Source organism: Erinaceus europaeus, chromosome 17, assembly GCF_950295315.1.
Source record: "Erinaceus europaeus chromosome 17, mEriEur2.1, whole genome shotgun sequence".
Lineage (NCBI taxonomy): Eukaryota > Metazoa > Chordata > Mammalia > Eulipotyphla > Erinaceidae > Erinaceus > Erinaceus europaeus.
The window spans coordinates 80323141-80346655 of record NC_080178.1 but is presented as its reverse complement, the minus strand read 5'-3'; the positions used below and the strand labels follow the sequence as shown (position 1 = coordinate 80346655).

Genomic DNA, 23515 nt, shown 5'->3' with positions numbered 1-23515 from the left:
TGAGAACAGTGAACACCCTCCCTCACTCCAGAGGCCTTGCTGGGGGTGGGGACATCAGTCCTTAAGAGGGTTTCAGTCAAGTAATAGACATTCCTACCTTCCTCATCTGCCCAGGACGTGAAACACACACCTCCTGTTCTGAAATCTCACACTTGAGAGCGTTTCAGGGCTCAGAATTTGGAGTAACACTGTATAACCCATTTTCTGGGCATAAGGTTAAATGCCTTTCGGGGAATTAAAGGTGGCTGAGGAGAGATGAGAGGAAAGAAAGAGAGAGAGAGAGAGAGGAAGAAAGAGAGAAAGAGAGAGAAGGGGAGGGAGGGAGACTTCCTGAGCAGCCTCCCAGAGTCAGGCCCGTCTCACGCATGAACCCGCCTGCCCCTCTTGGCCTTGCCTTCTCCGTCTTCATGCCTGGGAAACAGCTCCACTGCCTAAGCACATGCATCTGGAAGCAAAGAGCCTGCATGATGTCACAGAGTCAGTCTCTCTGCTGTGTGTCGACCCTCCACTCATTGCCCTGAGCCCAGTGAAGTGGTCACGGAATTCAGCGGAGTCTGTGGAGATGCGGGGATTCCTCTCCCTTCTCTGCTCCTTTCTGGCCTCCTACTGAGACTCTGTGCCCAGTGCAGACAGTGGCGGTCACTAAACTAGAGAGCTTCGTATGACTTCTCCTCAACTGTGGTTTCTCCCCCTTCCCAACCTGCAGGAAAACATATTGTCACCGGCGACTAAACTTTCTGGAATCCAAGTTCAGCCTTCATGAGATGTTAAATGAAATGTCCGAGTTCAAAGAGTTGAAGAGTAACCCCCACCGAGACTTCTATAATGTGAGAAAGGTGCGTTAGTGGACCAGTGTTCAGAGCCACTGTCCTGGACCCCCCCCAACCTGCTGGGACCCCTGACCCATTCTGGGCCTAGTCCCCAGTGTGACTCCCCTTGGCCAGATCTGTGTGTATAGAAGGGAGACTTCCTGGCATCAGGCAGACCGTACCTCAGACGGTGCCTGGTGTCACATTGTGTGTCTGTTGGAGCATGCCCACTCCCTTGGGAAATAGGACAGAGCAGCTGATTGGTCATAAAAGATGAGGTCAGGCTACTTTTTTTTTTTTTGCCTCCAGGGTTATTGCTGGGCTCGGTGCCTGCACCATGAATCCACTGCACCTGGAGGCCATTTCCCCCCCCTTTTGTTGCCCTTGTTGTTGCAGCCTTGTTGTGGTTATTATTGTTATTGTTGATGCCATTCGTTGTTGGATAGGACAGAGAAATGGAGAGAGAAGGGGAAGACAGAGAGGGGGAGAGAAAGACAGACACCTGCAGATCTGCTTCACCGCCTGTGAAGCGACTCTCCTGCAGGTGGGGAGCCGGGGGCTCGAACCGGGGTCCTTACGCTGGTCCTTGGGCTTTGCGTCACATGCACTTAACCTGCTGTGCTACCGCCCAACTCCCATAAACAGTACTTCTAAAACTATTAAAAAAAAACACTAGGGAAATATAGAAATAGTCTGGCGGTATGAATTGACCTGCCAATGCCTCTGTCCAGTGGAGAATCAATTACGGAAGCCAAGACTTTCACCTTCTGCATCCCAAAAAGAATTTTGGTCCAGACTACCAGAGGGATAAATGTTAGAGGAAGATGACCAGAGGGCTCTGAACTCCAATGCCACCAAGACCCTTTTGTTGCCCTTGTTTTTTGTTGTTGCAGTTATTATTGTTGCTGTTATTGCTGTCGTTGTTGTTGGATAGGACAGAGAGAAATGGAGAGAGGAGGGGAAGACAGAGAGGGGGAGAGAAAGACAGACACCTGCAGACCTGCTTCACCGCCTGTGAAGTGACTCCCCTGCAGATGGGGAGCCGGGGGCTCGAACCAGGATCCTTATGCTGGTCCTTGCACCTCATGCCACGTGCACTTAACCCACTGGCTACCGCCTGACCCCCAAGGTCAGGCTACCTTTAAGGTAGTGGATGTATGAAGTTCATGACAGAGGGAAGATATCCTCTTCAGACTAGGGAGTGTATGGGTTTGCTTCCTTCGGGATCAGGCATATCTAAGGAGCAGCATCTGTTGTGCTCTCTGCCCGGTCCTAGAGCAGCTGAGCAGTGCTGGCCTGGGTTCCGGCAGGGAATGGCCGTGGCTGACAGCTTACAGTTTCCCATGTAACTGATGACCAGTGAGGCATGGGGATCTGTGCTGAGCAAGGGGCAGTGATATTGAGTCCAAACGACTTCCTGCCTACAAGAAATGCTCAGTTTGTTCCTATTGGTGTGGTAAGTGTTAGGATAGGAGTGGTGTTGAGAAAGAGGCCAGAGCCTCAGCTGATGTGAAGAATAGCGGTTAGCCAGGTGGAGGGCGGGTAAGGGAGTGGCGGGCCAGCCCTAGAGAATGGCACAGTGAATGTCAGCAGAGTCTAGGGGGCGTATTGGTGTGGCTGCAGTCAATACATGGGGCAGGAGCTCAGGTCTTGGCAGAGTGTAGTGGTGGGTCTCAGGAGGGGGTTCGCAGAGGTGTGTGAGGTTCTGGGACATTTCAAGGTAGGTTTCTCAGAGAGCAAGGGAGGTGTTGTGGGGTGTGGTATTGAGCTGGGAGAGAAGCCGTGGGCTGGGTGGGGCTGAGGGCTTGCCTGTAGGAGACACGTCCAGCTCAGCCACAGTGTGTCATGTGTGGACCTTTGGAGACAGCTTTCACCAACAACTGGGCTGTTTTTGATAGGGAGGTTGGGTCAGGGAGGATGTGGCTCCTTTGGGAGAGCCCGTTGATCTTTCTGACCTCTTGGCTACAAGCACCCCACCTTACTAAATGGAAGCCCCCTCCAGGGGGATCCCCAAGATTGCCTCTGTTAAATGCCATAGGGTCTGACAGGGACCCCCACATGGATGGTATCAAGAAGTGATTTTTGTTTTGTTTTGTTTTTGCCACTAGGGTTATCATCACTGGGGCTGTAGGCCTGAATGATGAATCCACTACTCCTGATGGTCTTTTTTTTTTCTTTTCTTCATTATTTGATAGGACAGACAGAAATTGAGTGGAGAGAGGAAAGATAGAGAAAGAGAGAGACAGAGACACAGACATCTGTAGCATTTGATAGGACAGACAGAAATTGAGTGGAGAGGGGAGATAGAGACAGAGAGAGACAGAGACACAGACATCTGTAGCATTTGCTTCACTGCTTGTGAAGCTTTCCACCTGCAGGTGAGGGGTCGGGGGCTTGAAGCTGGGTCCTTGCACATGGTAATGTGTGTGCTTAACCAGATATGCCACTGCCCAGTCCCTGGATAAAGAGTCCTTAAAAGGGGTGTGGGGGGGTAGCGCAGCAGGTTAAGTGCACATGGCGCCAAGTGCAAGGACTGGATCCCGGTTCGAGCCCCCGGCTCCCCACCTGCAGGGGAGTCGCTTCACAAGCAGTGAAGCAGGTCTGCAGGTGTCTGTCTTTCTCTCCCCCTCTCTGTCTTCCCCTCCTCTCTCAGTTTCTCTCTGTCTTATCCAACAACAACATCGGTGGTAACAATAACAATAATGACAACAATAAGGGCAACAAAATAGGAAAAACTGGCCTCCAGGAGCAGTGGATTCATAGTGCAGGCACCAAGTCCCAGCAATAACCCTGGAGGCAAAAAAAAAAAAAGTCCTTAAAGGTGAGAGTTTGAATCCATCTCATGGACTGTGAAGAGCTCACGGAGGCGTCATCAGGATTTCACGGTAGAGATGAAAGACAAGCACCAGCCCTCAGCCGCCTGGGCAGACCGAATGTCTCGCCTTCAAGCACCGTGTCCTCTCCTGGGAGCCTCAGACGCCAGACAGGAAGGTATCTCAGTTCAAGTGCACCCCAGGTGCCCAGTACGTGCCCAGAGGTGTGTACAAGGGAACTCCTCACTCAGCACAGAGCTGTCCTGCCTGTGTGTACAGGTGCCCTGGGCCCAACTGCCTCCTGCTGCCTGGATCTGATCACACTGACGCCAACGCTGACTGCTTCTGTGAAGGACCCTGCATGGATATTCCTGGGCCAGCCAGCGGCTCTCTGACCATCATGTGGGGTTTGCGACTGGGGGGAGAGGGGGAATGATGGCTCCCATGCCAGGGCTGATCCTTGCGTTCCCCTGTCAGTCTGGGTGGGGATGGAGGTGCTCAGATGCTCTCTGGACAGAGATGGCATTAACCCCTGTGCACATTGCAACAGTTAGTCGGTAAACGCAAGCCCAGTCTGTTCCCAGTCAGGCCCATGGCTGCCCCTCCCTCCTCCTGGATGTTCTTGTCACTCCTCAGCACCTCCAGTGTGTGAGGAGAGCTGACACTGAGATCTGGCTAGTGCTGAGAGCATGGCCCCCATCATCCATACATCTGGGCGGCTGTCAGCGTTGGAGGTGCAGGGCAGGGCAGAGCAGGGTGTGTTCCCGGTCAGGACTTGTGCATGGCCTTGGGTCTGTGTGAGCAGGATCTGTGAGACTGCGGCCTTCCAGCTGATCACAGCTCACGACAAGGGCTGCAGACATGAGGCCCAGTCAGCAGGAGTGTGTAACTGAGTCTCCGCTCAGAGCTAAGGACTAGGGTTTGAATATATTTGTCATTTGGGAGTTAAGTAGTAGAGTAGCTTTTATCCATTTTTGTTTAAGGTGTATCTGGGATAGTAAGTAGGTTCCAGCTCTCCTATGCCCAAACTTAGCCAGTTGGGAGTGGAGACCCCCAAGGCTTAGTGAAAAGGGTGCTGCGGCCTCCTTCTTTCCTTCCTTCCTTCCTTCCTTCCTTCCTTCCTTCCTTCCTTCCTTCCTTCCTTTCTCCCTTCATTTCTTTCTTTCTTTCTTTCTTCTTTCTTCCTTTCTTCTCACCAGAACAGTGTTCAGTTCTGACTCATGGTAGAGCTGAGAATTGAATTTATGGTGATGCTGAGGATTGCACCTCAGGCATGAAAGAGTTTGTGCATAACCACTGTGCTATCTCCCCAACCTGCAGTCTATTCTTGATGTAGGCCATAGATAATGGAAATGGTCAGTGCTGACGTGGAGGTTGGGTATTGGCCAGTTGCGTTTGGAAACTGCTGTTTATTTGGATCTGGATCTTAGGTGAAGGCAGGCATGTGCCTGTGTCTCTGATGGTCTGTAAACACCGATAGTCAATGTCAGGCCTTGTACTTGCCCCTAAAATAATCATCTTGGAGATTTCCGAAGGTTGGACCGGATGCTTCTGGATCACCCAGTTGTTTTCCTTGCTCATCTTGTGACTCAGGGGGGTAAGGACGGGCTGCACGTCCTGCTGTGTGTTGCCAGTATGCTGGAGGGCAGCCACAGAGAGCCTAGGATGTGCTGAGTCACACTGAGGAAGTGGAGCCAAGCTGTGGCAGGCAGTGCTAAGCCTCAGTGACCTCTCAGGCATCCCGGCTCAGCCTGTCCCCAACGTGCCTGGGCCTTTACGCCGAGTTGCGGGTGGTTTCCAGTAGCCAATGCTTTGTGGTTTCATTCCTCGTGTTTCTGATGCTCTGTCTTTGTGGTAGCAAAGTCAGAACTGCTGGAAGGACTGATGAGTGGCCGATGTGGCCGGCAGCATGGGCTGGCTTGTGGAGTGCTCACAGAGGTCCACAGATGGAATGTCCGGCCTGGCATGTCTTAGAGATGCCTGGCCACTCCTGGCTGGCACTTCCTGGCCTGAGGCCGGTCACCTGCAGTCCTGGCAGGGTGCCCAGTCAGCCACAGCAGTAACTGCAGTGTGTCATCAGGCGACTTGCAGCACCTGGAGTGTGATTCTGCCTGGTCTGGACTCTGTTGGGTTCCTTTAAGAGAGTCAGGGTCACACTGCGGCCCGGCCCATCCTTCAGCTTGGTCAGGGTTTGCTCCTTTAGGTCTGACTGAGCAGGGTCTGATGCCAGGGGAGGAAGTCCCATGCAGGGAAGAGACAGAGAGAGAGAGAGAGAGAGAGGGAGAGAGAACGGGGCCTAGGCTAGGCGGCATCAGCAAGCCTCACCCTGAGACCAGTGAAAAGTACTTAGTCACAGAAGCAAACTGCTATGGACTGTCTGAGGGGCCAGGCGGTGGCACAGCAGGTTAAGCGCACGTGGCGCGAAGTGCAAGGACCGGTGTGAGGATCCCGGTTCGAGCCCCCAGCTCCCCACGAGCAGGGGGGTTGCTTCACAAGCGGTGAAGCAGGTCTGCAGGCGTCTGTCTTTGCCCCTCTCTGTCTTCCCCTCCTCTCTCGATTTCTCTCTGTCTTGTCCAGTAATAACAACAGCAATAACAACGACAACAATAAACAACAAGAGCAGCAAAGGGGAAAAGCTGGCCTCCAGGAGCAGTGGTTTCATAGTGCAGGCACCGAGCCCCAGTGATAACCCTGGAGGTGTAAAAAAGAAAAACCAGTTGCCTGTTTGACATCTCCTCTTAGATAACTCAAAGGCGGCTCAAGTTTAATAATACCCCAAGGTGGACATTTCATTTCTGAAGACGGAGCCCAAACCAGGGTTTTCATATGTCAGGAAATGGAGAAGTCCCGCGCCCAGCTGTTTACACTGCAAGTCTGGGATTCCTCCTCAACATTCCTCTCTCCAGACTTCCAGACTGGTCAGTCCATCCATTCTACCTTCCAGATAGATCTCAGAATCGCACAGTGCTAGCCAGCCTCAGTGTCACCAGACAAGTCCGAGTCTGCAAGCTCCCTCTCACCCCGGAATTCACTTCCTAAATTGAATTTCATTTCTTTTTTTCTTATTCAGGTTCAACCTACTGTCCACACATAGAAGCTAGAATGAATTCTTTTTTTAAAAAGTTTTTTTATTATCTTAATTTTGTTTGATAGAAACAGCCAGAAATCAAAAGAGAGCGAGGTGATAGAGAAGGAGAGAGACAGAGAGACACCTGCAGCCCTGCTTCACCACTTGCAAAGCTTTCCCCCTGCATGTGGGGACCAGGGGCTCGAACCTGGGTCCTTGTGTACTGTAACATGTGTGTTTAACCGGGTGCACCACCACCTTGCCCCTTGATATATTTTCTTCTTCTTTTTTTAATATTTATTTATTTATTTCCTTTTGTTGCCCTTGTTTTATTGTTGTAGTTACTGATGTTGTCCTTTTTGGATAGGACAGAGAGAAATGGAGAGAGGAGGGGAAGACAGAGAGGGGGAGAGAAAGATAGATACCTGAAGACCTGCTTCACCACCTGTGAAGGGACTCCCCTGCAGGTAGGGAGCTGGGGGCTTGAACCGGGATCCTTACGTCAGTCCTTGTTCTTTGTGCCACGTGCACTTAACCTGCTGCGCTACCGGCCAACCCCCCCCCCCACCATGTATTTCTGTGCAATACTGTCTCATGACTTTCCTGACAACCTAATATATGCTATCTGGGACTGGAGGGACAGGAACAAGTATCTGGGACTTCAAAGTCAAGGAAGGCAATTCACAGGCAGATGAAAACATCTGTTTTTTGGTGAGTAAGTGTATGCTTACCAAAAAAAAAAAAAAATCCAGAGAAATGATCTTGCTAGACCCACCTAGTCTGTTACATCTGGTTCACATTCATTGGCATTATTAGCTTAGGGGATAACTCTTCCTGGAACAAGCCTTCTCAAAATTTTCTTTTCTTTTTTATTTTTAATATTTATTTATTATCTTTTGTTGGTTTTGTTGTTTTATTGTTGTGGTTATTACTGTTGTCATCATTGTTGGATAGGACAGAGAGAAATGGAGAGAGGAGGGCAAGACAGAGGGGGGCAGAGAAAGACAAGACACCTGCAGACCTGCTTCACCGCCTGTGAAGTGACTCTGGGGCTCAAACCGGGATCCTTACACCAGTCCTTGCGCTTCGCACCACGTGTGCTTAACCTGCTGAACCTGCTGCGCTACGCCTGACTCCCAAAATTTTCTTTTCATAATGAAAATGGGGTAAAATTCTTCATGAATTTTGGGGGTACTAATTACCTTCAGCTTTAAACAGTCCTCATGTCAACGTGGGCCAGCTGTGGGTAGTGCATTCTGCTCCCCTCCCTCCCATCCACCCTGCCGTGTCCAGAAACTTCGCCAGGCCTAGGAGACTTGAAAAGTTCCACAAGGAGCTGTGAGATCCAGCTGAGCTCCATCTCGTGCCGTCTGGAAGGGAATTGTGGGATACAGTGAGGAGTTAAAGCCCTGGTGCTTTAAGATTTTCTCTGGTCTATGGCCTTACCACCCTGAACACGCCCGATCTCATCTGATCCCAGAAGCTAAGGTTTGCTTTGTATGTCCTGGACTTCAGGTGAGGTGGGACTAGCCAGGGAAGGCCATAGTGGTAGTTGTCTCTGCTGCCTGCCCTCTTTATACCCCCCCCCCCCCCGTGTGGGGTTTTGCTCTGGGAGCTTCAAGAGAGGCTATTGAGAAGAGTGGGATTTTGTGGGCTAGCTGACCCGAGAGGTTATCTGGGGATGAGGAGATGGAGACTTTGGGAACCTATCACACCTGTTCAGCTGTCCGCTCATCCACTCACTGACTCGCCAGTTCTGTCATAGCACTTTGGATAGGTGCAGGAGACATCGCTGTGACTCAGACATAAGTCCTGGCCTTGAGGAACTTCCATTCTAGTGAGTGAGTAGATGGAAAAGTTGTCTGGACGGGTCGGAGGCTTTCCACAGACCAGGAAGAGCTCGTGCTAGGGTTGGGGAGATGGTATAATGGTTATGCAAGAGAACAAAAGCCTTTCATGCCTCAGGCTCCAAAGTGCCAGGTTCAGTCCTTGCCCTACCATAAGCTAGAGTTGAGCAGTGTCTAGTTATAAAAAAGAAAAGAAAAGAAGGGGTAAGAAAAAGGAAAGGGAAGGAGAGGAGAGAAAGCTATTAGGTTCCCATTTGAAAAGGGTAAGATGGACTGGTGGCTTTTCTGGACTGGCTTCTAAGTGAAGGAGACTGCTGGATGTTTCCCGGGGTGAGGCCAGTGAGGCAGGCAGGCAGGCAGGCAGGCAGGCAGGCTGAGGAGGTGGTGAAGTGACACGGTGTGGAACAGCATGGCGCGCTGAGCCCCTGTCGGAGGTGTGTTGTAACTGGATCTTAGGAAGGAACAGTGACAAGATGAGAGTTAGGATTTGGAGCAAGCCTGGCATTCCAGGGCAAGGAGCTTGGACTTCATCTTGAAGACACCAAAGATTATTTTTAAGACCAGAGTGACTGGATTTGACTTTTGCATTCTAATTCAATTTCTACATCTTAAAGAGATCCATCTGACATTGTGTCCCTTCCTCACTGGGAACTGGGTGTCCGGGGTGGTGTTTGGCTTATGGGCGGGTGGGTGCTGTGTTGCAGGTGGACACACACATCCACGCGGCTGCTTGCATGAACCAGAAGCACTTGCTGCGTTTCATCAAGCACACGTACCAGACGGAGCCGGACAGGACGGTGGCCGAGAAGCAGGGTCAGAAGGTCACCTTACGGCAGGTCTTTGACAGCCTGCACATGGACCCCTACGACCTCACTGTGGACTCTCTGGATGTCCACGCGGTGAGTGAGCTCCTGGCCCAGTGCCTCCCACAGCCCTGACTGGGGACTCAGCCCCCTGGAAAACAGCACTTCTGGCTAAGTGCTCACATCACCGTGTTCGAGGATCTGGGTTCGAGCGCCGGCTCCTCACCTGCAGGCAGGAAGCTTCACTAGTGGCGAAACAGGCCTGCAGGTGTCTATCTTTCTCTCACCCTCTCTATATCCGCCCCCCTCACTTTCTCTCTGTTCTATCAAGTATAACAAAAAGGGAAAAGAAGAAAGGGAAAATGGCTGCTGGAGCTGTGTGCTGGCACCTGGCCTCAGGCTGAGGTAATGTGGAGAAACGGAGACAAAGCAAAGCAGTCACCAAAACACACTTTTAATTTTCCTTATTGGGGAATTAATATTTTACATTCAACAGTAAGTACAATAGTTTGTACATGCATAACATTCCCCAGTTTTCCACATAACAATACAACCCCCACTAGGTCCTCTGTCATCCTTCTTGGACCTGTATTCTCCCCACCCACCCACCCCAGAGTCTTTTACTTTGGTGCGATACGCCAATTCCAGTCCGGGTTCTGCTTGTGTCGGAAACACATTTTTAATGTTTGATTATTTACTGTTCCGTTGTGTGGTGCTAGCTCACTCAGCCATTCATGGCAGCCTCTTAGCCTCCTTCCCACGGGGCCTCCCGGACAAAGCCCAGGGCTGCCTGGGTGAGGCAATGCGGCTCTGGCTTCAGGAAAACCAAAATTTAACACAGGCAACTGCAGGAGACGCCCTGGGGCCACCCAGAAGGCTTCCCTGTGCAGACCTGGTGGGTTTGGGGGGGGGGGGGGGCTTGTTGTGGCTACAGGGCTGCAGGGCCATGTGCTAAGCTGGCCGGTGGACTTCTCTCTCCAGGGCCGGCAGACATTCCACCGCTTTGACAAGTTCAACTCCAAATACAACCCTGTAGGTGCCAGCGAATTGCGTGACCTCTATTTGAAAACTGAAAACTACCTGGGAGGAGAGTACTTTGCTCGGATGGTCAAGGTGAGTGACTCCCCCCTCGTGCTCCCCAGCCCCCTGACAGCATCTGCCTGCAGAGGCGGGGGGGGGGGGGGGGGGGGGGGGGGGGGGGGGGGGGGGGGGGGGGGACCTGAGGGGCTGGGGGTGAGGGGGCTTGTCCCTTCCTGTCTTCAACCACTGCCCACCCACCATCCAGCTCAGTGAAGACCGGGGTGGCCCTGGTGGCTGCTGCTGTGGCCCTGGACGGCAGTTTCCAAGCATGAGCGGGTCCACTCCCTGCAGTGCTCCCAGCATCCAGGCTCCTGTCCTGCAGTGTGAGGCCGATGACCTTTCCGCAGACCCATTTCTGCTGCCCTGCCTGGTTATACTTAGTTGTGCAGTGCAGACAAGACACAAGTCCCCCCTCCCAGGGGAGGCTCAGCAAGTGTCACACAGCAGGAGTGTAGAGCAGGCCTTCCTGGCCGGGGCCGGTGGCTGGGGTGGGGTCTTCCGGGGATCTGGGGTACTGTTGGACTGACAGGGAACTTTTCCGGATGCCAGGAGGTGGCCAGGGAGCTGGAGGAGAGCAAGTACCAGTACTCGGAGCCTCGGCTCTCCATCTACGGCCACAGCCCTCAGGAGTGGTCCAGCCTGGCCCACTGGTTCATCCAGCACAAGGTTTACTCGCCCAACATGCGCTGGATCATCCAGGTGCCCCGGATCTAGTAAGTGAGGAGCCTGGCTGTCTGCCCTCAGGGGGTGCCTCCCTGCCCTGGAGGGCTGCCAAGTCTGCCCCTTACCCCCGAGAGGGAGAGGCGGGGGGGGGGGGGCATCCTGGCCAGCTTAGGTCTCTTCTCCTCAGGGATTCTCTGAGAGGGAGGGTTGTTGACAAGGGGTCCTTGTGACATGTAGCAAAGCCTTGTTTTCTGAAGAGTGTGCACACAGAGGCACGGTGGGGGCCTGGCTCCTCGCTGGGAATGCAGAAGATCCGATGGGGAAAGCCCTGGTGTGTGAGTGATCTGGTGGGGGCCTAGACTGCTGGCTACACTGCCGGCTACACTGCTGGCTCCCCCTGAAGATCCGTTGGGGAAAGCCCTGGCGTGTGAGTGATCTGGTGAGGGTCTACACTGCTGGCTAACCCGGATGTGACTCAGACTGTCCCTGTCTTCTCTGGCCAGTGAGGGGCTCACGGTGGTTGGGGTAGATGGAGGCTTGTGGTTGAGGGCCAAGCACCTTTGGTTCCCCGGGAGATCTGGCGGCTCCCTACTCAGATCCTCAGTGGCTGCCATTATCAGTCCCACTGCCCTGTTCCAAGCCTGGCCTCTGGCCTCAGGAGACTCTGCAGGGCGTGGGGAGCCTAGCATTTCAGAACTCTCTGGGTAGCAGAGAGGAGTCACAGTTGTGACTCTACTCTGGGTGATTAAATGTGGACAGGAGCGGCCTGAGGACAGGAAAGGGACCATCTCCCACAGGCCAAGGGGACAGTTGAGACCGCCTCAGTCAGCCTGCCCTTATTATCCTCCAGTGACATATTTAGGTCAAAGAAGCTGCTGCCAAACTTTGGGAAGATGCTGGAGAACATCTTCCTGCCCCTGTTTGAGGCCACAATCAACCCCCAGGATCACCGAAAGCTTCACCTCTTCCTCAAATATGTGAGTGCGGGTGGTTTCTTTTGTTGCCCTTGTTGTTTTACTGTTGTAGTTATTATTGTTGTTTTCATTGTTGGATAGGACAGAGAGAAATGGAGAGAGGAGGGGAAGACAGAGGGGGAGAGAAAGATAGACACCTGCAGACCTGCTTCACCACCTGTGAAGCGACTCCCTTGCAGGTGGGGAGCCGGGGGCTCGATCCGGGATCCTTAAGCCAGTCCTTGTGCTTTGTGTCATGTGCGCTTAACCCGCTGCGCCACCGCCTGACTCTCAGAAGCTGAGTTTCTAAATCAGGCTTCTTCCAGAGAGGGGGAGTCCCTGTCTGGGTCTTTGGCCTGGAGGTGTGGGTGGGCTGGGTAGTGGTGCTAGTAAGTGCCGGCTAACACCCTGTGCTGGGGAGGCCAACTGAGAAGTCACTTCTGGTTGGGGGGAGGGGATCCGCAGGGAAAGCCTGGGTCCCACCTCTGGCAGCACCCAGCAGTAGTTTCTGGTCTTTGGAATGCAGACATTCAGCTCTGCTGCTTCCACAGAGAAACAAGAGTCCTCACACTGTGTGCTTACACAACCTACAAAACATATTTACTCTCTCTATCTGGTTAGCAATGAAAGAGGGAGATAAGAGACAGAGGAGACACTTGACTAGAAAGGACATGGGTCAGCAAGCAGGAGCCGCCCATTCCTTCCCCCATCCCATGCCCACACCCAGAAAAGAGCTGGTTGCAGAGTGGAAGCGTGTGGAAGAGTCGGGGTTTGGAAGGATTCTGTGCGTGAGGCCTGTGAGAGCTGGTGGTGAGGCTCTGCGCCATTTGGATACAGAGTTCAGGAGAGGGGCTTCTCACCCAGGTAGCAGGGGCCAGTAGAGCAGACCCGAGGGTCTCCCTGTACCTCCCACACCTTCTCCAGCCGTGCCGACAATGTCCGTGGGAGCCCTGGCCTTTCCTCTGTCATATGTGGACCTGTGGTTCTGTGACCGGGAGATTTCACCAAGACCCAGTGGTTCCTTGCTCCACAGGACCCTCACTGACTGGTTGGGGATGAGAGCGTGTGGCAGACCTGACGGGGCTGGTTTGGGCTGGTTGTGGAGTGAGTCTGCCCACAGCCCTGTGTGGCTAGGAAAATGAAGGCCTCTTAGAAGCATGTCTGCTCTGTGCTGGCTGAAACCTTGTGCTTGGTCAGCATGTTTCTGGTCAGGGCTTAGTCTTCTAGGCCTCCTGGATGGAACCCACAGTGGCTTACTCCTAGGTGCTGTGGCCACGTCTGGGAGGTCTCGTAGGGGACCCTCTGCTCACGGCCCGAGAGAGTCTAAACCTGGAGCTCATGTGAGCTCCGACCTGATTCTCCCCACTGGGATGAGCTCCTTTATCCCTTTGGGCCCACTCAGGAGTATTGAATTAATCTGGGTGTGGCCCATACTACTGAGCTATGTCAGGTGGAGAATGTCTGTCCTTCCCCTCACAGTGGTGGCCACTTTGTGGATGGCAGCAGTCGCTGGCTACCTGTAGTGCTGGCCTCTCCGGAGCCCAGCAGAGGGCTGTGTGGTGAGCATGACTACCAGGCCACGTCATGGGCTCCCCGGCTGGCATATGAGCCAAGCAGCCTGCACCTATGGCCCTGGGTGGCCCATCTGCCTTGGCTTGATGCAGGACCCTCCTCCTGCCCAGGTGACCGGGTTCGACAGTGTGGATGATGAGTCGAAGCACAGTGACCACATGTTCTCGGACAAGAGCCCCAGCCCGGACATCTGGACCAGTGAGCAGAACCCCCCCTACAGCTACTACCTATACTACATGTATGCCAACATCATGGTACTCAACAATCTTCGCAGGTAAGGAGCCCTGCTATGCAGGTGTCCCCTCAGGCTAGTGCCAGTTCCCGTGAGAGTTAACACGATATTCTCAAAGTGCCCTTCCCAACCAATCCTGTCCCGGCTGGTCACTCCCAGTTTTTGCCCTATAAAGCCCTTCTTCTTCCGTCTCTCTCCCTCTTGCCCGGTTTTCACCTCAGTGGTTAGACGCAGGGAAGGTTGCTGCGCGAGGCGGCCATTTTGGCTAGCTCCACGTGGCCCAAACCGCCGCGCTCTCACCCAACTCTGAGGTGCCCTTGCGAATAAAGAATTGTGTTCCCTCTCTGCTCAGGATCTCCTCTCTCTCTGTCTCTCTCCTCCGTGTCGCAACACAACAGAGCCCAGCCCTGCACACAGGCCCCTCAGCCCCAGCCCAGCGCACGTGTCACGGGCAGCACAGCACACACCACTGCTCCGTGACACACATGTGGCCAGACATACAGCCACGCTCAGTGTGGGCACGTCCGTGTTCACGCACATGTCAGTACCTACATGTGTGCCTGCCAGGTCGCTGCCGGGCTAGCCTCGCGGGCGGGAGAGAGACGATCAGGGACTCCTGGCTGAGCTGGGATGCAGTTCAATCTTTTATTGATGAGTGGAGATGCAGTTCAACAGTCTAATCTCTCCTCATTAGAAAGCTCTGTCCTTTATATCTCTTGAGGCGGAAGCGTCAGGTCGGAAGAGGATGTACGTAGGATAGGGGGTGGGGAGAAGGAAAAGACGTGTGAAGCAGTGGGGATTCAACCAGTGCGAACAGAACAGTGATTATGCGAATAGACCACAGCATCAAGCAATGCAACAGAAGGGGTCTTAGAAGCAGAATTTAGAAGCAGACCAACAGGTCACTGCACCTGCTGTGTGACATCTAGACACTGACGGGGGACAGATCTGGGTAACCCACGTCTTCACGGAGCCCACAGCCGATGGGTCTCCATGCACCGGCTCCCAGCCACATGGGAGCATGCATGGGGGACACTGGTCAGGGCGGTGGGACACTGAGCTGTTGTCGCCCTGCTTCCTGTGTACCTGCCACAGGGCCTCATGGCTCAGCCTACAGCAGTGCCAGTCTGTGCGTATGGACGTGGAGTGTGACATAGGATTTGAAGTGGATGACCGACCCATTGTGGGAGGGTCAGACCTGGCTTGCGCTTGTAGAGCTGCGGGTCCTCGTGCTCACTCTGGCCTTGACCTGCCTCGTGGCTCCTCAGACCTGTCAGACCTCTCTGGGTTGGCCGTTTTTATAACAAAGTCTGGGTGGCTTTCATAGCCTCTCCTGAAGGTTGGCAGCAATTCCTGATGAAGAAGGGAAGGGGCAAAGAGGAATTGTTGTTCTGCGCCGTGGAGAAGAGAGAGAGGAGGGGTCCGGAGTGAAGAGGAAACACAAATCTTTATTTGCTCTGGCACCTCAGAGTTGGGTGCTAGAGAGGCAGGTTGGGCCACGTGGAGGTAGCGAAAATGGCCGCCTCACGCAGTAACCTTTCCTGCGCCTGAACACCGGAGTGAAGCGCTGGCAAGAGAGCGAGGTGTGGAAGAAGAAGGGCTTTTATAGGAGCAGCTTTCTTGAGAATGGGAAGGGGGAGGAGTAACCATAGCACTCCAGGGTAGGATAATAACTCTAGTGAGAATGGGAGGGGGGAGGAGTGACCAAAGCACTCTGGATATCGCGCGCGGGGATATAGACTATGCCCTGAGGGCACAACATGGCAGAACAGGCACTCCGAGAATGTCCCAACTCTCGCGGGAACTAGCAGTGGCCTGAGGGGACAACATGGCAGATGTGACTGCGTCAGCACAATTTCCCAGCAAGGAATGAGGGCAGGGCAGCCCTCCCCTTAATGCTAGACCGCCTTGGTATTCTTGCAGTGGTCATACTTGTTCTCATCTGCACCTGTGCATTTTGGGAGGGGTAGTTCCAGGGTGCCCCGCACCTGCTGTGCTGACCCTGCCCTGAGAGACCATTTCCCTGGAGTAGGCCCTGAGCGGGGTACCAGGACCCAGGCTCTGAGATTCCCTACAAAGAATGGGCCCAGAGCCACCCCTGACCACGAGCCTCACTTCTGCAGGGAACGAGGCCTGAGCACATTCCTGTTCCGCCCTCACTGTGGAGAGGCTGGCTCCATCACTCACCTGGTGTCTGCGTTCCTGACTGCCGACAACATTTCCCACGGGCTGCTCCTTAAGAAGGTACCGGGCCACTCCTGCCAGCCTGCCCTGCAGCAGTGGGCCGACCCTGGGCTCCCCTGGGGAGGAGTGGGACCACCAGGGCTCCAGACCCAGGAGGCTGGAGTCCATGATGCGAAATCTGTTTTTATCCTTTGTATGTTGTTTCTGTGCTGTGTCGTACTCTTGGCCTCAAATTTAATTGTGAACATAATCTAATCAAACCTCATAATTTGGATTTTTAAAAATTGAAATAGAAAAAAAAGTCCTAGCATTATCATTTGTATTTATATATGTTTTTTCTCCTCAGAACATGTTCCTAATTTACTTACCATAATGAATACAAAATTTTGGTCCCTTAATAGTGCATTTTCTTTTTTTTGTTTTGTTTTTTACCAGAACACTGCTTAGTTCTGGCTTATGGGGGTGCTGGGGATTGAACCTCAGAACTCAGAGCCTCAGGCTTGAAAGGCTTTTGCATAACTTTTATGCTGTCTTCCCAGCCCAATAGTGCATTTTCAACATGCATTTTTCTATGCTCCTCTTTCTTTTTTTTAAAAATATTTTTAATATGTATTTATTTATTCCCTTTTGTTGCCCTTGTTGTTTTACTGTTGTAGTTATTCTTATTGTCATTGTTGGATAGGACAGAGAGAAATGGAGAGAGGAGAGGAAGACAGAGGGGAGAGAGACAGACAGACACCTGCAGACCTGCTTCACTGCCTGTGAAGCGACGCCTCTGCAGTTGGGGAGCCGGGGGCTCGAACCGGGATCCTCACGCCGGTCCCTGTGCTTCGCGCCACCTGTGCTTAACCTGCTGCGCTGCCGCCTGACTCCCTATGCTCCTCTTTCTAAAGGCTGCTGGCAGGATGGCCCACCCTTTGGTCTGTGATTCAACTAGCTGTCTCCAGATGTACAGAGTTCATTCAGCTTGTCACGTGTGTAAATGGGTGGCTATGTGCTTTCTATCTTCTGCACAGTGGAGAGCATTTATTTCCACAGGTACAGAGGGGAACAGCTGCTTCCCTGCCCTGGGCCTAGGAGACTAAGCTCACGTCGCGTCCCTCTGTGTGTAGCGTGGGGAGGCTCCATCGGGAACCACTCTAGCCCAGTTAGGTCTGCCCTTCCCCACCCTGAGGACCTGGGGTGTTTACAGTCTCAGCCTGAATGCTTGCAGTCAAAGCAAGGAAACAACACAAGTGTGGCATCTTCTGGGCTGTCCCATTGGAGTTAGCGCCTAGGGGAAGGGAAACTCAGTTTACCTTGCCCACCTGCCTTGAGCCATGCTTTCTGTCCAGAGCCAAAAGGAAGGGCCTGCAAAACTCAAGGACCGGCGTAAGGATTCCAGTTCGAGCCCCCGGCTCCTTGCCCGCAGGGGAGTCGCTTCACAGGCAGTGAAGCAGGTCTACAGGTGTCTGTCTTTCTCTCCCCCTCTCTGTCTTCCCCTCCTCTCTCCATTTCTCTCTGTCCTATCCAACAACGAACGACATCAACAACAATAATAACCGCAGCAAGACTACAACAACAAGGGCAACAAAAAGGGGAATAAAATGGCCTCCAGGAGCAGTGGATTCATGGTGCAGGCACTGAGCCCCAACAATAACCCTGAAGGCAAAAAAGAAAGAAAAATAATAAATAAAAAAAGGAAGGGCCACCGCCAGCAGGCAGGAGTGCGGCCCCAGAGAGGGAGGGGCTCATGGCACAGGACCAAGATGAACACAGAGGTGGGGTAGGGTTGGGGGCGCTCAGGGTGCCCTAGTTTGGGGGGAGCTCTGACTTAGCTAGGACCTTGCACAAGCACTGCCCAGACTTGTAGTTTCTGGAGGTGGGCGTTTCTTTCCTCTCTGGCGCTTAGTTCATGGCCTGGCTGTTTCTTTTGCAGAGCCCAGTGCTGCAGTACCTCTACTACCTTGCTCAGATCCCCATCGCCATGTCCCCTCTGAGCAACAACAGCCTGTTCCTCGAATATTCCAAAAACCCTCTGAGGGAGTTCCTGCACAAGGGGCTACACGTTTCTCTCTCCACCGATGACCCCATGCAGTTCCACTACACGAAGGTGGGACTGGGGGCTGGGGGGAGAGGAGGGCCCCAGGTTCGCCCAGCAGCAGACGCCGATCCTGCCTGTCCTCCCACTTCCAGGACCTGGGCCCTGGGTGTATCGCAGCAAAGCAGAGGACTGAGGACTGGGCCACTCTACCTGCTGTGGCATTGCCTGGCCCCACATTTCTCATTCTGTACTGTTCTGTTTCTGCTTCTAGAACTTGACTCAGATTGACTTTTACATTTGGACAGTCTCAAGGGAGTGGTGTGTTCAATGAAAAGCCAAATTGTAGAACTGACTCTATCCATGTGTATGACCAGAGAGACTCACAGCAAAGGGAGACTGGCTTCCTGGTGACCGGCCCAGAGCTCTGAGTGCTGGTCAGCAGAGGTGTAGGCGGCCATTGTCATAGCTCTCCTCGGGAACCTGAGATATCTCCCTCTCTCTCTCTCTCTCTCTCTCTCACACACACAGAGAGAGAGAGAGAGAGATCTCAGATGTTCATAATTTGAGGTGTAGGTGGCCATTGTCACAGCTCTCCTCAGGAACCTGAGATCTCTCTCTCTCTCTCTCTCTCTCACACACACACACACACACACACAGAGATCTCAGATGTTCATAATTTGAGGTATAGGTGGCCATTGTCATAGCTCTCCTCAGAAACCTGAGATCTCTCTCCCTCCCTCTCTCTCTCTCTCTCTCTCTCGCACACACACACACACAGAGAGAGAGAGAGAGAGAGAAAGGGAGAGAGAGAGAGAGCTCTCAGATGTTCACAATTGGAGGTGGGGTGTTGGAGTGCTCAGGAGCAAGTCACTAAGGACAAATTACATGTGCAGTGGATTCTGATGTTCTAGATTTGCAAATATATGAAGCACTGAAATGGTTTGTCAGCGGTCTAACGCACTTACTTTGGGGGACTCTAGGAAGCACTTATGGAAGAATACGCGATTGCCGCCCAAGTGTGGAAGCTGAGCACGTGTGACTTGTGTGAGATTGCCAGGAACAGCGTGCTGCAGAGCGGCCTCTCACATCAGGTACTGGGTGTGATGCGGGTGTCCTCTGTCCTTCCCGTCCTGGGAGCGTGTGGGTAGTGGACACCCTGCTCGGTGCCAGGCAGTGGGGTGGTCGGTGAGTAGGCCAAGCAGACCTCTACTCGTGTCCCCTCCTCAGAGAGGCCTTCCTTGACCCCCTAGTCACACGCTTGCCTTCACTCTGCATCCTGTGATCTGTTCTCCTCATAACATTCACAGCTAACAACACTTGTGACACGTAGTCGTGTCTTTCCTCCTAGGATGTAACTCCCATTGGCGCTGGCTGCTTTGAGTAGCATTCTGTCGCTAGGATCTATAATAGTCCCTGGCATGTAGCAGACACTCAGCATATCTCAAATAAGTGAACAGTTCCTGAATTGTGAATATAACTATGGGGATGTGGGGTCCAGACATCAGTAATTTTTTTTATAGCTCCCTAAGTCATTCTGATGGGGAGTCAGGGATGAGAATGATTGCTCTAAGAATCTTTTTTTTTTTTTTTTTTAATTTTTTTTAACTTGGAGTGGGTGGAATGTATTGCACCAAAGCAAAAGATTTTGGGGGAGGGGGAAAGAGGGGTGGAGAGGGCTTTGGGGTCCTAGTGCAGGATGATGGGAAGTGATTTAAGTTGGTGTTCCGCAGACACTTACACAGGGAGGTAAGAAATCGCGCCTACATGTCAACAACTTCACTGTAAACCATTAACCCCCAATAGAAAGATGGAAAAAAAATCAATATTGTAATATTTTTACTTTTGCCAGAGCACTGCTCAGCTCTGGCTCATAGTTGTGCTGGGGATTGAACTTGGTCCCTCAGAACCTCGGGCATGGAAGTCTTTTGTGGAACCACTAGTTATTTCCCCATCCTGAGAACCACTGATCTAGATGCTATTTTAGATGCCTGAGTAACTCCCTCGACTGATGGCACAGGTGTAGGAAGAGGGCTGTGCCAGTGCTGTTCTTGCTGGGTTTGTGATGGAGAGAAGAGTTTAAATGTCTGAAGAGTCCATTTGTGTGGACCTGACTTCTGAACTGACTCTTCCAAGAAATACCTGTATGCCTTTATCAGTGATTAGTAGGGCTTTCTTTTTTCTTTATTTATTTGAAAGAACAAAGAGAAATTGAGGGGGAAAGGGGGATAGAAGGGGAGTGAGAAAGAGACATCTGAAGCATTGCTTCACTATTAATGAAGTGTCCCTCCTGCAAGTGGGGATTGGGGGGTTTGAACCTCGGTCTTTACAGTCGGCGAACTCAACCAGGTGTGTCACAACCTGGCCCCTTCAGGAGGGTTTTATTTTAAAACTAGTTTTCACATGAGTCTTCACACCTTCATTTGGACATCCCCATCGCCAGCAGCCCTGCAGGTCTGCATCCCCTTTCTGACCCAGGAAAGCGTCAGCAGACATGGAGTGAGCAGGTTGTCGGGACACCCTTACTGATGCAGACGCAGAAGCAGAGGGAATTTTATAATCCGCCCCCCCAGCCACCCCACCCCCCGTAGGGAAGGGTGTCTTGGTGAAGGATCTGTCTTGATGTGACTAATATTGAAACTACCATGCACGTGGATACATAAAAGTCAGCGTTAAGGCTTACTGTTTTGTGTTTTTCTTGATCCACAGGAAAAACAAAAATTTCTAGGGCAAGATTATTATAAAGAAGGTCCTGAAGGAAACGACATTCGAAAGACAAACGTCGCTCAGATCCGGATGGCGTTCCGGCACGAGACGCTATGCAATGAGCTCAGCTTCTTGTCTGACGCCATGAAATCAGAGGACCTGAACATTTAGATTCAGCACCGGACAGGCATTTTGACTTTTTGGTTTAATCTCGAGTCTGTTGTGACCAGAAGTGGTCAAGCTTCCAAACTGGGACTCTCCTTCATGGAGAGGATGTTTCTGAAGAACTTTCAGATCAATGACTCTGGTCGCACAGCTCACTTTAAGATCGGTATGTCCACCTCCGTTAATGTACCCGAGTAGCAGTGATTCTCCCTTGGGGGTTATGGGGGCTGGACATTCATCTTTCCTTATTCCTGGTTTTACGGATACTACTCGACACCGCCCGCGTGCATCTTGTGGGCACGGACTTCCCATGGCCCAGAGCCCACTGACATGAAGGCTGTGTGTCTTCCGTAGGCTGCCGTTGGTCCTGCAGGCTAGCTGGTAGTTGGTAGCTGTTTCTTCCAGCCTCTGGCTGGCTGCCTTAAGCAAAATCGATTTCAAAGCTCTCTTTCATAAAGAAGCTATTTTGAGATCATTAAAATAGAAAACTTTCTTCTAGACAAATTTTTTTCTTTTAATGAATTTGTTCAACTATTTAGCTTCCCTTCTGCCTACTTAGGAAACCAAATATGTACATTGAAACAATCATTCTTTAATTTTGGCTTCCTCATCTGAAAAGTAAAAGTTTGGATTAAGGGGCTAGAAAGCGGCACACCTGGTTAAGTGCATCGGTTACCAAGTGCAGGGACCTGGGTTTAAGCCCGTGGTCCCCACCTGCAGGGGGAAGGCTTCATGAGCAGTACTGCAGGTGTCTCTGCCTCTTTCTCTAGCCCCCTTTCTCTCTCAATTTTTCTCTGTCCTATCAAATGCAATCAATAAATAAAATCTTTAAAAACTTTTTTAAAAGTTGGGTTAAATCATTTTTTTAAAGTATCTTATTTATTTATTTCAGTAGAGACAGAGAGTTCCAGAGGGGATGGGGAGAGAGACAGAGAGACACCTGCAGCCCTGCTTCACCACTTGTGGAGCTTTCCCCCTGCAGGTGGGGACCAGGGGCTTGAACCCGGGTCCTTGTGCCCTGTAACACATGAGCTCAGCCAGGTGCGCCACCACCTGGCCCCTGGATTAAATGGCTTTTGATGTTATGTTAATCCTCCTCCCGGGTCCGAGGGGCAGGCGCTGGGTGCCGCCTCTGCTTCTTTAGAACGACTGCTTCCATTATCTTATGCTGGGGCTTCTGCACATCTGCATTGGAACTGAAGTCTCTGAAAGGCAGATGATCATTTTCATTTCTGGCTCTAATATCTATTTTTTAAAGACTAATTTTTATGAGAAAGATACTAGGAGACAAAGAACCAGACATCACTCTGGTCCACGTGCTGTCGAGGATTGAACTCGGGACCTCATGCTTGAGACTCCATTGCTTTATCTACTGTGCCACCTCCCGGACCACTATCTGGATCTAGTATTTTATGATGCAGGCCGTTTATTGTTTTACTCATGAACACTAGGACAACAGAAGTGAAATCTGTTTCAGGTTACACTGTTAATAAGTAATAGGACTAGAATTAGATCTCCCTACTCGTAATCCAGTCTTTTCCTCACTATCCTATTCGTTCTCACAAATGATAGATCTTTATAATCATTGTGATCTAGTGAAATTTTTAAAAGGCAAAAACCTCTCCTTTACCTACTTTGCAGATGTCTTCAGAACATGTGTCCCAGGGGCCAAGTACCAAGTATTTCCTCAGACCAAACTGAATTTAAGCTTTATCATATACTCCTCACAAGTGTTAATCAAGTATACAGAATCACAGAATCGAATGGATTTTTTTTTTTTTTTTGGCCTCCAGGGTTATTGCTGGGGCTCAGTGCCTGCACTACGAATCCACTGCTCCTGGAGGCCATTTTTTTCCTTTTGTTGCCCTTGTTTATCATTGTTACTATTATTGTCTTCATTGTTGTTGGACAGGACAGAGAGAAATGGAGAGAGGAGGGGAAGACAGAGAGGGGGAGAGAAAGACAGACACCTGCAGACCTGCTTCATCGCTTGTGAAGCAACAACCCCCCCCCTCCGGCAGATGGGGAGCTGGGGGCTCGAACCGAGAGCCTTACTCTGGTCCTTGCGCTTTGCTTAACTCACTGTGCTACCACCTGGCCCCCATGAATATTTCTTTTGGCAAGTCTTTAAGGATATGTGTTCTTAGTACTTAGTAAACTTCTCAAGGACCTTCCTATCTGTGGGAAAAAAGAAAAAAATCAGATGATGGGAAGTTCTGAATCAAAATCAAGCGAGAACTCTTATTTTTGCCTGTGAAAAAACTTGACTTTAGGTTACCATGTCCCATGACTTTATAATACCTATCCCCTCCACTGGTCAACACTGCTGGAATTAGATACTTTCAGTCTTTTTCTAGGAAAATACAATATGCTATTTTACAGCTAATCATGACATTGAATGAAGATTCAGCACTTATTTTTGGCATTTATTTTTGAAAAGCCCCATTTGTATGTAGTTGCCCTAACAGAACAAGTATTGTACAGTTTCCATTGTCATTTTTATCTGTATAAGCATTTTTTTTAATTACTAAATAAAGTATGTTAAGACTATGGCTCAGTAACTTTGATAGTAGGCCAATTATTGTTACTGCTGTTTCATAT

At 51.4% G+C, this 23515-nt stretch overlaps 1 protein-coding gene across 4 annotated transcripts in view; it reads left to right on the top strand.

The window, feature by feature from the left end:
• The window catches only part of AMPD3 (adenosine monophosphate deaminase 3), a 55226-nt gene extending 33473 nt beyond the window's left edge, over window positions 1–21753 (top strand). For all 4 annotated transcript variants that reach the window (XM_060177180.1, XM_007521160.3, XM_060177181.1 and 1 more), the window contains 10 exons: window positions 707–836; window positions 9241–9435; window positions 10321–10452; window positions 10969–11132; window positions 11933–12059; window positions 13718–13881; window positions 15963–16083; window positions 17942–18115; window positions 19027–19137; window positions 20753–21753. In XM_060177180.1, the coding sequence (XP_060033163.1) occupies window positions 707–836; window positions 9241–9435; window positions 10321–10452; window positions 10969–11132; window positions 11933–12059; window positions 13718–13881; window positions 15963–16083; window positions 17942–18115; window positions 19027–19137; window positions 20753–20920 (1486 nt within the window). In that variant the 3' untranslated portion in view covers window positions 20921–21753. The remainder of the gene's footprint in view (window positions 1–706; window positions 837–9240; window positions 9436–10320; window positions 10453–10968; window positions 11133–11932; window positions 12060–13717; window positions 13882–15962; window positions 16084–17941; window positions 18116–19026; window positions 19138–20752) is intronic.
• Window positions 21754–23515: the final 1762 nt, after the last annotated feature.